This window comes from Zea mays, chromosome 3 (genome assembly GCF_902167145.1).
Source record: "Zea mays cultivar B73 chromosome 3, Zm-B73-REFERENCE-NAM-5.0, whole genome shotgun sequence".
Lineage (NCBI taxonomy): Eukaryota > Viridiplantae > Streptophyta > Magnoliopsida > Poales > Poaceae > Zea > Zea mays.
In genome coordinates this window covers 225,333,840-225,346,775 of record NC_050098.1, presented here as the reverse complement: position 1 = coordinate 225,346,775, position 12,936 = coordinate 225,333,840, and the positions used below count along the sequence as shown (strand labels likewise).

Here is a 12,936-nt window from a genome sequence, read left to right as displayed (position 1 = left end):
CACCACAAAAAGGGTCGGAAACCAAATTCATTTTCAGCAGCGACTGGGTCCAGACGGAACATTTCTGGAACCCAAAAACGGACACGTACGTCTTCTAGCAGCGTTGGCAGACGTTTACACCGTATCGCGTAAAAAAGGTTGAAGCTTGCAACACGGCCCCTTTGGCGCTTTTAGAAAATTACAAAACTACAAGGTTACAGCAACAACCTGTCATGTCTGCCTCTTAAAAACGCTGCCAATCTGCGCCAGATGGGGCTCAAATATGAATCGGTTCGAGGCACGCGTCAAAACTACCGAATGAGAACAGCCAGTTACCAACGGCCTGCCAAGTCACAACACGTTCCTCCGTGTTATTCCAGAACACCAGTAATACTACTCCATCGCAATCCGATGGCGGTTTAAAGACATGTACAAGCTTCTGGCAACTATGCAACCCCCTGCCCAGTATAAGCTGTGTAGAATGGGCACTACTACGCCCCCCAGATCTTCTATACAACCATCACATATCATGTATTCATGTTACAGAAACCAAAAAAATTAAACGAAATCATTCTACAATGCTCTTACAAACAACCCCCCCAGCCCCCAAAAATCCTTAAATAATAGTGATGGGCAGTGCCACCCCATCACCACCTTGCATCAGTTTGGGGGAAGGGCAGGCTTAGAAAAAACTGCAAGGCACCTGACTGTCCTTAAAATCTTCCTAAGTTCCTATGTTCTCGAGAGGCACCCTGTTTCCCTCAACTGCGCTAGAGTGGGCTTCCAGCCAAAGGCTAAAGGTCAGCTAAATCATTGCGCCACCGGGCTCGAATACTCAGGTCCGATCTCCGAAGTGGTTACGCTGGATGACCCCGCCGACGTCGCGTTGGTGTATGAAGAACCGTTCCTGGTGGGTTTTGGTTGGAGCTCCATCTCTCTCTGCCTCTCTGGGGCGGCTGCAGGTGCTTGACCCTCGTCGGCTAATCTCTTCAGGATGTTCATTACAGTGGGCACAAACTTCGTCGACAGTGAAAGGATGGCAGGAAGCTGTGTGGCGGCACAAGAACAAAGAAGCTGATTAGACAATATTCAGGTGGCTAACGAGTGCAACGAAAAGTGGTTCGAGTACTCACAAATCCGTGTTGGAATTCCCTGCCGATTTCTGATTGCACCCAAATGGCTTTTCCAACGAGATAAATCACAAATATGGCAAACAGGTAAAGCGGGTTCCTGTTATTCAAGTGGAAAAGTTAGCCTGGTCAGAAGTAATAATCCAAAACTGAGATGCATGTATGTTTCTGCAGACGAAAAGAATATACCTCAGTAATGTCATGAACTCGTTGAATCCAAGAATAGCCATTGCAGCAAGTGCCCATGGAGGTGGTAGCCAGTTGTTGTTCCTCTTATTTGCTTCCTGATCAAGGCAACAGTAATGTTTAGCAGATAGATCGTCTCTAATTAAGTGAACCAGTCCCACTTCCCAAGAAAATCATGAGTATTGAGTAATAAACAAAATAGAGGGATTTTGAGATGAAATCCACAAGGTGTCAATAGCACACATATCAGTTAACTGGTGGAATGGAAATGTGGAGATACCTGAGCAGCTAAGGCTTGAGTCACTGTATATTCAGTTTCAGCCTTGAATTGCCTCCACAAATTTTTGCACTGCACAGGGGTAATTAAAGTCTTCTCCTCGCCAACCTGCTCATGAATGCCATCTCCTCAGCAAAACATATTTTGTGCTTAAAGAAAGTGCTAAGTAAAATCTGGGGTGTTGCTTCAGCAGAGAAACATAAATTTGACATGTAAAATACAGCTTTGTTACCCTTTCCCATGAACTGGAGGCAAGTGGATCGGTCAATTGGATACTCCTATCAGTAGTCCCAGGTTTTGAGGTGTCAACAAGAGCAACGGAAAGAGTGTTCTCAATGTTATCACCATCCTCCTCCAACCGAATTGCAGCCATTGTAGAAAGCAACTTCATGGACTGCAGCAAAATAAGAGAATGAATATGCTTCAGATCCTAAAACATTCCTTACTGTTTCTGTGTTTCATATACAGAATATTAAATATTAGAATTTGACGTACAGCTGAGCGAGCGGTTTTAGTTATAGCTTTTATGTCCTCCTTTCCTGTCCACACCCTGGGCATAGAGTCAGCATCTCGGCTGAACAGCATTGAAAACCTGTAAATTTGTTTCAGTTTAGTCTGTACAGAAGAAATATAAGTGAGTTATAGACATCGAGCACAGTTCACCTGTCCTTCATGCGAATCAAAACCCTTCCAGCTTCTTCTTTTGCCTTTGACTCAACAACACTCCTTCCATGCTTCTCCAGCTTCACAAGCAGTTCTTTCTCAGTTGCTTCATCAAGTTCAAAAGCTGACACAGCAGATTGAAGACCTGAAACGGCAGTTTTTGTCTCGCGTTGAAGAAGCTTTCTAATAGCTGGCCACGTATCTTCACTGGCTGAATCTAGAAGAGATTCAACTGGTTCCGCCAGAGCTTTGGTAAGTTGTGCCTAAAACAACATATCTAAGATTAGACGAGGATTCTCTTGTGCTGCATGGTGACACAAACAGGTGAATGCAAACTGGGACCAACCTCATATTTGGCACAAAGTTCAGATAATTTAGCAGCTCGAACTGAAGCTACATGAGCCTCAATGTCACGTCTAAGCTTATCCTTCACTTTTGAGGTGTCCCAATTCACTTGTTGAATAGCAGCATCTGTCAAAGAATATATGCACACATCTGTAAGACATACATTTGGGTGGAAAGGGAGGGTGCAAAGTGGCAAATATCATCCTTCATTCCTTTGGAAGGAGAGTTTTAGACAAAATCCTTGAACATATAAATAACTAATAATGAAGTCTCAATTGATGTTTTAGAAAGCTGAAATACCAACAGCAAATATGTATTGTTTCATTGTATGTAAGCCTGTTTACACCCCATTTCAGACTCAGCTGGCCGATACATTAACCAGAATCAGAAATCTACCAGTCCGTTTGAAGATTTTTTTACAGAATTGATCATACTTGGACAGTGAACACCAGTAATGATCAAATTGATTTCAAAATAGAACAAAAGTTTGAGTGCAATTGCGAGGTACAAATTGATTAACAATCCTGAAAGCATACCTTCAGATCCTTTATCAAACTTCTCCAAGAAAGTTTGAGTACAATTGCGAGCGGCTGCAGCAAATCCCTCCTTTTCTAGAGCCTTGTCAAAGGACTCATTAAATGCTTCTAAAGTTCTAGTACGCAAGTGACCTAGAAGAGATTGATAGGCAGGATTGACAAGCTACAAAGACAAGGCATTGGTATGTTAGTATAAGCAGAACAATAAAAATAAATCAAAAATGCAAAAAAAGGCTGCAAACTTGGAAACGTGTAAGCAAAAATATATTGAAGAATCATGACAAGACAAGAAATGAATGCACAAAAATGTAGTGGGTACTAATTTAGATAAAAGGTTCCCGCTCTTCCACTAACAAGTTAAAAACATGTACTCAGGAAATGTACATCAATATTTGTTCCCCAGATTAAATTCCAGATACATGAGTGATACTATAAATACTTACGGTAACTCTTGAACTCAGTTTATAAGTGTATGTTGATTTGAACACGTCAGTGAGAAATTAAATTTTGGCTACAACATATAAACAATAACCGAGACTGATATGAATATGTTCATCATCAAAAAGATACTCTCATCATACATTATTTTCATAATGTTCGCCAACTTATAGTGCTATTAGTAGCCAGAGTTACCCCATGATGGTTATTCACATATACACATACAAAACAAGTAAACAACATATATTCACAAACAGAGAGATTATGTATTTGTACATAAGAATTTCAGAGATAAGGGTAAATGAAGCAAGTGTGAAGTACAATATTTTCATAATGTTCACCAGCTTAAAAGTGCTATTAGTAGCCAAAGTTACCCCCATGAAGATTATTCACATACACATAGAAAACAACATACATTCACAAACAGAGAAAGTATGTATTTGTACATAGGAATTTCAGAGATAAGGGTAAATGAAGCAAGTGTGGAGAAGTACAATATATTTCAAATTCACACAATGGATCAAATGTGCTTGAGATACAAATACAATAGTTCAAAAGTATGGTCGAACCTGTAGGAGTTTAGACTCAAGCTGTTGCCGTTTAGAGCTTCTGACACCTTCATCAAAATAAATAGCCTCCATGTCATACCTGTGACCAAAGAAGAACAAAATCATCATAAAAGGAATGAATCTTTTTTCCAGATAATTCCAATATTTACACACAGAATTGAGCAAGAAAAATGTGCGAAATTCGTCTACAACAAATGGATAGCCTCCACTCTGATGTTTTGCAGTAATTAGTTGACTCCAAGAGTTCTACAAAGGCAAATGGGACGCTATTTACCTTGAATAGACTTGTAACAAGTCTAAAAACATCATCTAAATCAAGGGGATCCTATGACCAGAAAGATAACAGAGTAATCATAAGACATCCAAAAAACTTACTCTGATAAACATCTATCAAGAAGGCTGCTGATCTTCTTCCCAAATCCAGGAACAAAGTCATGTTGAACAGCCTCCTCTAATTGTTGCCATTCCTTCACACAGAAATAATATAGAATGAGTTATTGAAGGAATCTATGATCCACAAATCATGTGTCATGTGTATTATAATCACCTCATCAGATGTAAAACTGCCGACTTTCTCATTACCAATTTCCTCACAACGTACAGTAGCAACCATAACCTGAAGTGGAGCATAAAAAAGGTCAACATACATTATGTTGATAGTTTAAATTGGAAAATAATGGACCGTACTCACTTTATGAGCAGGCAGATCAAGGTCTTTGTTCTCCTTAATGACTTTCCAAAATTGCTGGGAACTAAACGAGAATCCTGAAGCTGGGACGACACCACGACGATCCCCAGCAAGTCCACCAGGAGCGATAGAATACTGAAACCTATCTCTTAAATCAGAAACCTACAGAAAGAATCGTTTAGACATAATCCCAACAAAGCCTGCAATGAACATACTTTTCACAACTAACATTTCATATACACCAACCTGCTGTTTGAACAACTCTTCTTTTTCTTCATAACTGGACAGTGCCACAACTTGTACCTGAATGTGAAAAACAAAAGCACTTTGTAATGAAAAAAACTTCAATATAAAACATGTTTTGAAAAAAGTTTAAGTCATGATTTTTACATCGAAAAATTCGCTAAGTGGAGTTTCTTTATGGGCATGGGGTTTTGGAACAGCATCCCATATCTGCAGCAAAAATGTAAACAGCTTATAGGCCACAGAAAACACAAATGTCTCAAAACAAAACAGGATATCAACTAAACCCATACCTTCTGAATGTCTTCCCTTAAAATTGGTTCAAGATTTTCTAGGGGTGTCTTTCAGAAACCAAAAGGAGGCAATAGTTAGTATAATTAGATATGATAATGAAAGTAGAAATGCGGGCAGTTGTTCACATGTATTATTCTAAGCAGCCTAAACTACATGTAGCAAGCCCTTACCCTTGATTTGTCACGAATGACAAACAACAATGTTGTTTTACGAGGACTGAACAACCTCATCATGACCTACACATAAGAAAAAAAAGAAAATCCCAAGGTAAATGCCTCAAATGCCAATTCACATCAAACAAAGACAAAATATGGTAAAAAAGCCGCATCAAAATAATACTCATAAAACAACTTGCCTGGAAAACAGTCTTCAAAAGAGGCTTGTTTGCAGCCTGTTCTCTACCAATGTCATGACACCACCTAGATAAGAAAACAAAAGAATTGTTGAGTTGCACAAGGGAATAATGCGTCCAAGTGCAACAACAACCATTTCACTAAACGAACTTACATATTAATCAACACAATGTCTGAAACGGCCAAAGCAAACAATGCACTTTGCTTCTCAAATGCTGTGTCATCCTGTAATGTCATCATGTGTATAAATTATGCATCACCAGTTCAGCATAACGTGGAGTATTAGCTCAATAACACAATGTAATTTTGAGAAGGGTAGTTTTAGCAATGGTCAGCTTATTACAAGATGAGATGAGGAGACAGCAGGCATCACATTATGAGGCTTACTAATAAATTAATAATATTAAATAAACAAAATGGGCCTAACAGGCGTCATTATACAAGATGCCACAGTAAAGTTCAGGATACACAAGGTGCTTGGGGATGTCAAAAAAATAATGTTTCAATTTTATTAGGAAAAAAAGGCCATAGGAACAAATAGAATTAAGCAGCTGGTCTCTGTAACACTAGAAGCACACGTCAAACCAAATCACATCCAAATTGGAGGTATGCTAGTTTATTACCTCTCCCCTCTCCCTTCCATCAGTTCCTTCCAAATCCATTACAAGGGTGCACGGTTCAATATTCTGGGCCTTCGCTAACCATATACCTTTGGTAGTCTGTGACCTGATGGTACCAAAAAAATGCTAAATATAGAAGAACAGGCTGCACCATAGCCAAGAAGGTTTGTAATGAGAAATGGAAGAGAAATAAGAAGGAACTAGAAACATGCCTTCCTCTGAAGGCGTCCATCTCCCTAAAATTGGTGCCAAAAAGATGATTCAAAAGTGTACTTTTCCCTAAAAAAATGAGGAACCTCGGTGTAATCATACAAAAGGAAGTATGCAGTGAACAGAATTAAACAATGGAAAAGAGAGACCCCATACCACTACTTTGCGGGCCCATTATTGATACAACAGCATAGGAGAGCCCGCATTCACCCAATCTGGCATCCTTCATGAAGTTCTCCAATCCAGAGACGTTGAAGACCCCATCTCCATCAATTAGCTGTGTTGAGAAACACGCATCCCCCATTTCTGCTCTGCAAGATTTGAATGAATGAGTCATAAACCAACACATCCAAGATCAGAAAGGAAAAAAACCATAGTAAAAGCAATATGATTGCAGCATTCGCCTGCTTCCAGCATTCCCCCAAAACAAAATTGAAAATGGTAGACAAGCGTTAAGGCCTTAGTGAATAACATCAGCACAAGAAGAAAATATATTGGACTTTTAAGGACTAGGCTATCAAGCTGTACTGTTGAATAATCAGGTGCTTTTTATACTGCAGAACCAAACAATTATTGGCAGGTTCATGTGTATAAACCATACAATAACCAACTCGATTGATCTATGTTTTGCGGCCCATCTCCCTAAAATTCTGGCAGAGATCAGAAGCATTAAATGGGGTAGAACCAGCAGAACAGCAATGTTACTGTACAGAGTGTGCAAATTGATGGACGTCCGCGCTAACTACGCTTCCCCTTAAGGGCCTGTTCGGTTCCAGTGGATTGAGCATCCGGAATGATTTCGGGCTGGATTGTTTGTCTAATTTATATAAGAGTTGATGAGCTGGAACGATTCTTGGCCAAATCCGGTATAAACGAACGCACCCTAAGTGATCTACGGCTGAATACTACAATTATTACTAGAGATCGCACAGGGTACACAGTACACTATCAGCGTCGGGTTATCACGAGGGCATGGGGGGCTCAGCAGCTGAACCCCTCGAGAATCTGGTCTTGGGGAAGGTAAATACTAGCTTTACTCCAAAGCGCACAAGCAAATCTGCAACAAGCCAAGCGATCCATCGTCCATCACAGTAAGGGAGATTTGGATTTCAGGGTTCACAGCGAGATGAAGTTTCCGCAGAAAACAAAACAAGCAAGCAAGCTAGGGCATCCTAACCAATAGAATCAGGAATCAGAGAAAGTTCAGGTCGGAGATCCACCCCCGCGCCGGCGACGTCGAGGGAGGCCTGCGGCAGAGGTAGATAGGTAGGCGCCAGCCGTGGGGGAGGAAGGCGAGAAATTTCAATCTGATCGGGGAACAAGAGGGGAGGGGCACGGACCGTGCGGAGATGGTGCCGGGGCTCGCGCGGCGGCCGGTGTGGGAGTCAGCGTCGGTGATGGCGGAGGTTGAGGAAGGGAGGTGCAGGAGGGTGTGGGCGCTTTTATTGGGGGTGGGTGATTGTAATTTTCGAAAAGCATAAGAATTTGGGGCATGACCGTATGGCGGTATGGGTACAGCCGTACAGTATAAACCTGTGTATTATCCGACTTAGACTAGCTCCAACAACGTACTGTAAAACGTTCTGTACTCTAAATTTAGAGTTCAGAAGGCTCCTCTAGGCGCCCAGCAAGGTCCTCTAAATGGCACTCTAAATTTTAGAGGACGCCGCACGCACCCTAGATGTGGAGACTTGGAGACGTGCGCTATCCGGGCGAGTCGTCGGCCTCGCGCGGGGGTGAAAAATCCGAGCGCGCTGTAGTCCCGTCGCTGGCGACTTCGATTCATCTCGGCGAGGGGGCCTCGCGGCGCGGCTCGTCGGCGGAGCCGGGCAAGCTGGGCTCGAAGCGGCCGTGCTCGAGCGGGTCCGGCGGCGGACCGCTCTCGGTGGTTGGAGGCAAGGAGGTGGCCCGCGAGGAGACAGAGATCCAAGGGTCCGGTGCAACCGTCGGTGTTCGTCGCCGTCGAACCGCCATCGCGAAGAAGCTCAGAAGATCCACTCAGCCGACGAAGGAAGGTGCGCAGAAACGCAAGCGCATCTCGTCGCCGCCATCTTCATCGTCTTCCACTAGCTCCGGTGCTCCACATCCGAAGAGAAAAAGGTATCCATTGCAGATCCATTGTCGTTTGTATGATTGAAGTAGTTGATTTTGTAGAACTCGTCCAGATCTAGGGTTTATGGTTACGCCAACACACATTCCATGCTTGTAGGGTTCATTGAGCAGTTGGTATAGTTTTGATTATTGCTATTGACAGTGACAACAATTGAATGTGCTACAAATACTTGTTGTTGTGCGAATCGATGTGTATTCACAAATACTTGGCGACAGGTTTGGACACACTAGGTTTAGGGTTTCGACACACAGAATGATCAGCACTAGGTTGTGTCTTCATTATTGATTTTTACAGTCACAACATTTCAATGCGGTGTGTATTGACAAAAACATATCGACTGCTATTCACAATCCATTTGTATACACTCTCTACCATTATAAATTATGAACTAGGCCACGGTTTACATAAAATTTTGACCTACAGATATTAACAGAACCATATCTTTTATGTAGACCATGGATTCGGAGAACGCAAAGCTCCGAAGAGCACTCGCTCATTTAATCAGAGTAGTGGAGGAGCGTTGTGCCGACATCGTCGATGTCGTCCACGGTGCCTTCCAACCAGTTAGCGGACCAGTCTTGAATGAAATGAATCGTGCATTAGTTCAGATCGAGGACCTCGCCAACGACCTTGATCAGCTTGCACTGGAAAAAGACTGGGAGATGGAGCACATGACCCCTACACCAATTGCTGAATCATCACAAACAGAGGATGAGCTTCTGATTGATTATGATTCAGAGTTAAACAATGACGATATCGTCGGCTACGACGACGGCCGTGACTACTCCACCGACGACACCTATCCCTACTAGATTAGGTGTATGTGCTAGGTTTAAGTATGTCGTACTAGTCTTTTGTATGTGAACACAACTGATGTGTGCCACAAGAACCTGCTTTACTTCAAATGCTGGTTATGTTTGTCCATACCTATCTTTGGTAATGCTTAATGTTATGAACTTTGCAATATATGTAGTCCTCGCCAATACTGACTTTGTTGTGCATGAGACTGATAACAATGTCATGCTTTGTATTCATTTCATATGGTTGCCTGAAATGTTCTACACTTATTTAGTTAAATATGTTCTATTTCTGTGCGAGTACCTTCATTGTACAGCATGGGTACCGACTGGAACCAAGTTATGGCACAGTATGGAAGTTACCTCTCCGAGGATGATGCCACTCAGTTTCAGAACACTGCATTTGCTCCTACGCCTGAGATACCAGCCCAGGGATCACCAGCAGCACCTCCTTTGAAGAAGGCTCGTCAACGCACAAAGCTAGCAAATTTCACGTCTGAAGAGGATATGAGGGTTTGTCAAGCTTGGTTGGCTGTGAGTTGTGATCCCATTGTGAACACTGGTCAGAAGCGTCAAGGATTTTGGAATCGGATTACAGAGGCATACAACTCTCGCAGAGGATCAATGCCAGAGAGGTCTACAAAATCTCTCATGAGCAGGTGGGACAGTATCAAAACTCAATGTTCTACATTTGCTGGATACATGATGGCTGTGCTTCGACAAAACCCAAGTGGCATGACTGATGCAGATAAGGTAAGTGTATGTTGTATTATGCATATGTTCTTCATCAATGTACTTTACTACATCCCAGCGGTTGAGTAAATGCATTATATGTTTTGCAGACATCTCTTGCGGCTACTCGGTTTGCTGCTGTTGAAAAGAAGCCCTTCCATTTCTTACATTGTTGGTCCATATTGAAGGATCAACCAAAATGGATGGACCAGCACATGGGTAACCAGAATCCTCCACCGAACCCTATTGGAACCCAATCCAATACTATTGACTTAGATGGTGGTGAAGACTCAGCTCCATCAAGTTTTACTTCGAAGAGACCGCTTGGTCGTGATTCAGCCAAGGAAACGGCAAAGAAGCAAAGATCAGAGAACACTTCATCCACTGATTCCGAGTACCTAACACGGATGGGTGAGCTTTCTTTGGAACGGTTATCTGTGTACAAATCAGTAGCTTCAACTGAGGAGAAGAAGTTGGAGTTCATGAAGAAACAGGAGAGGCAGAAACTCATATTGGAGAGGAAGAAGCTTAATCTAGAGAAGATGAAGATGGAACGACAAAAGGTGAAGGAGGAGACGGAACAGGAGGTACTGATATTGAGCATGGATTTGACAAAATGTAACCCCCTCCTTCGACAGTACTATGAGGCGAAACAACAGGAGATTCTGGCAAGGGTGACTGGAAGCTCGTCGTCAAGCAAGTGAATGTTCATGAAGACATTGTAGTGGTTGAGGAAGTATTGTTAGTTGTTTTCGAAAACAAGTTTATTTACAGCACTTGTGCACTTGACATTTTCCTGTTGTGTCATGGTTTGGAGAACAAGTCTATGTTTCTGCACTTTTCAGTTTTCTGAGAATGAAGAACAAGTTTATGTTTCTGCACTTGTGCATTGTAGGGGTTGTACAATAATGTTGATGCATAATAATAGTAGACTAGCTTCATCATATTGCAGTACTTGCAAACCACCATTACACAAAATAGCTTGGGACAAACATAACCAACGACATTACTGCATACTAGCTTCAGACAAACAGAACATACGACATTACACATGACACTACGACATTTTATTGATGGTACTAACATAAACTACATACTTAAGTAGCTCCCGATCCAAGCCGCGCCCAGTGGTGGTGGATTAGATCAACCTGCAACTGATTATATTTAACTGCATCATGTAGTTGGTCGTACCTATTGTTTATGAACTCATTGCGCTCGGACATGGAACCATGAGAAGTGTCGGCCAAAACTCCGATGTTGTCGAAGCTTGTGTTCAAAGACGAAGGACCTTCATCTTCTACGATCATGTTGTGCAAGATGATGCAAGTTTTCATTATATCTCCAATGTGTTGTGGAGACCAACCATATGCAGGACCACGAACTATGGCCCATCGCTTCTGTAGTACTCCAAATGTTCTTTCAATGTCTTTTCTAGCGGACTCTTGAATAGTGGCAAAGTGTTGTGTCCTGACATCATACGGGTGACGGATTGTCTTCACAAACGCTGGCCAGTCCGGATAAATACCATCTGCTAGGTAATATCCCATGTTGTACGTGTGTCCATTGACAGAGAAAGTGACTGGTGGACTATCACCGGTAAGATGCGAATCAAACAGGTTAGAACGTTGAAGAACATTGATGTCGTTACAGCTACCGGGCATGCCAAAGTATGCATGCCAAATCCATAGGTCATATGAGGCAACAGCTTCGAGGATCATTGTAGGGTGTTTACCCCGACCAGTAAACATCCCCTTCCATGCAGTTGGGCAGTTACGCCACTCCCAATGCATGCAATCGACACTACCTAGCATACCGGGGAAGCCGCGTGCCTCTCCAACTTGGAGAAGCCTAGCGATATCAGCAGGAGTTGGTTTCCTGAGATAGTACCCCCCAAAAGCGGTTTGGATGGCGGTGCAAAAGTGTTTCAAAGCCTCATGTGCCGTAGATTCACCAATGCGTACGTATTCGTCAACGGCATCCGCAGGAACACCATATGCAAGTATACGTACGGCAGCAACAACTTTCTGAAGGGCAGATAGACCAAGCTCACCGGCACAGTTTGGACGTTGAACGAAGTAGGGATCCACTTGTTGCACCGCAAGAACGAGCCGCTCGAACACATGACGACGCATGCGAAACCTAGATTGGATAAACCTATATTTCAGTACAAGTGTGAAGTACGTACAATGGACGTGAATAGATGTGCGTAACAAAAAACATACCTCCTCCGAAATTGTGCATCCGTGTACACCGGTTGCGCGCAAAAGTAGTCGGCTCGGATTCTTGCATCACCGCTGATATGGTCACGATGGATGCGAACACGCCCGGGAATGGAACCAGCATACCGACGCTCGTTAAGTGCACGACGCCTACGATGTTGGTACGTCGCAACCTCGAGGTCATGGTCTTCATCTTCCATGTCTTGCGCCATGCGAACAAAAATATTGGAATCTATGAACGGGTTCATTGTTGTAGAGCAGTGTATGCGAAGTGTGAGTTATGTGTTGAGGTTGTGAGTATTTATAGAAGGGATAGGCTTCGGAGAGAAGGCATACTCTTGTCGTGCAGCCGAAGCTAGTCCATGGCTTCTTCAATAAGTGTCGTGGCTTACGGTGGAAGCATGACATTTTAGAAACAAATTTTCCGTACAATTTAAATACTGTGACACGTTTTTGAACAACAATTACAGAAATCAAATAATGGAATGTTATTTTTTGTTACAATCCGAAAGTATGAATGAACCATTTTTTATATTATTATTTG

The 12,936-nt window shown here is 42.5% G+C and overlaps 2 protein-coding genes across 5 annotated transcripts; both read right to left on the bottom strand.

The window, feature by feature from the left end:
* Positions 1–325: 325 nt before the first annotated feature.
* On the bottom strand, positions 326–8,040 carry LOC100285385 (uncharacterized). Of its 4 annotated transcripts, none has more exons than XM_020549795.2 (24): positions 7,872–7,964; positions 7,709–7,778; positions 6,688–6,842; positions 6,534–6,600; positions 6,325–6,427; positions 5,856–5,926; positions 5,704–5,767; positions 5,519–5,584; positions 5,348–5,395; positions 5,202–5,264; positions 5,058–5,114; positions 4,815–4,973; positions 4,671–4,739; positions 4,499–4,590; positions 4,124–4,202; positions 3,117–3,279; positions 2,582–2,706; positions 2,236–2,498; positions 2,068–2,164; positions 1,805–1,966; positions 1,576–1,680; positions 1,299–1,393; positions 1,113–1,209; positions 326–1,026 (listed from the first exon to the last, which is right to left on the bottom strand). In XM_020549795.2, the coding sequence occupies exons 3-24, from the start codon at positions 6,833–6,835 to the stop codon at positions 790–792; spliced, it is 2,430 nt and encodes an 809-aa protein (XP_020405384.1). In that variant the 5' UTR covers positions 6,836–6,842; positions 7,709–7,778; positions 7,872–7,964; the 3' UTR covers positions 326–789.
* A 3,052-nt stretch (positions 8,041–11,092) lies between these two features.
* Positions 11,093–12,649, bottom strand: LOC103651519 (protein ALP1-like). The gene is made up of 2 exons (XM_008677161.4): positions 12,396–12,649; positions 11,093–12,312 (listed from the first exon to the last, which is right to left on the bottom strand). The coding sequence occupies exons 1-2, from the start codon at positions 12,638–12,640 to the stop codon at positions 11,271–11,273; spliced, it is 1,287 nt and encodes a 428-aa protein (XP_008675383.3). The 5' UTR covers positions 12,641–12,649; the 3' UTR covers positions 11,093–11,270.
* Positions 12,650–12,936: the final 287 nt, after the last annotated feature.

Excerpts from the sequence above, each read along its gene's own strand:
- LOC103651519 (XM_008677161.4), bottom strand. The coding sequence starts at position 12,640 with ATGAACCCGTTCATAGATTCCAATATTTTTGTTCGCATGGCGCAAGAC. Across the intron at positions 12,313-12,395 it reads GATGCACAATTTCGGAGGAG|GTTTCGCATGCGTCGTCATG; the intron begins GTATGTTTTTTG and ends TATCCAATCTAG.
- LOC100285385 (XM_020549794.2), bottom strand. The coding sequence starts at position 8,025 with ATGCCCCAAATTCTTATGCTTTTCGAAAATTACAATCACCCACCCCCA. Across the intron at positions 5,927-6,324 it reads ATGGAAGGGAGAGGGGAGAG|GATGACACAGCATTTGAGAA; the intron begins GTAATAAACTAG and ends ATGACATTACAG. Across the intron at positions 2,707-3,116 it reads GTTTGATAAAGGATCTGAAG|ATGCTGCTATTCAACAAGTG; the intron begins GTATGCTTTCAG and ends ATTCTTTGACAG.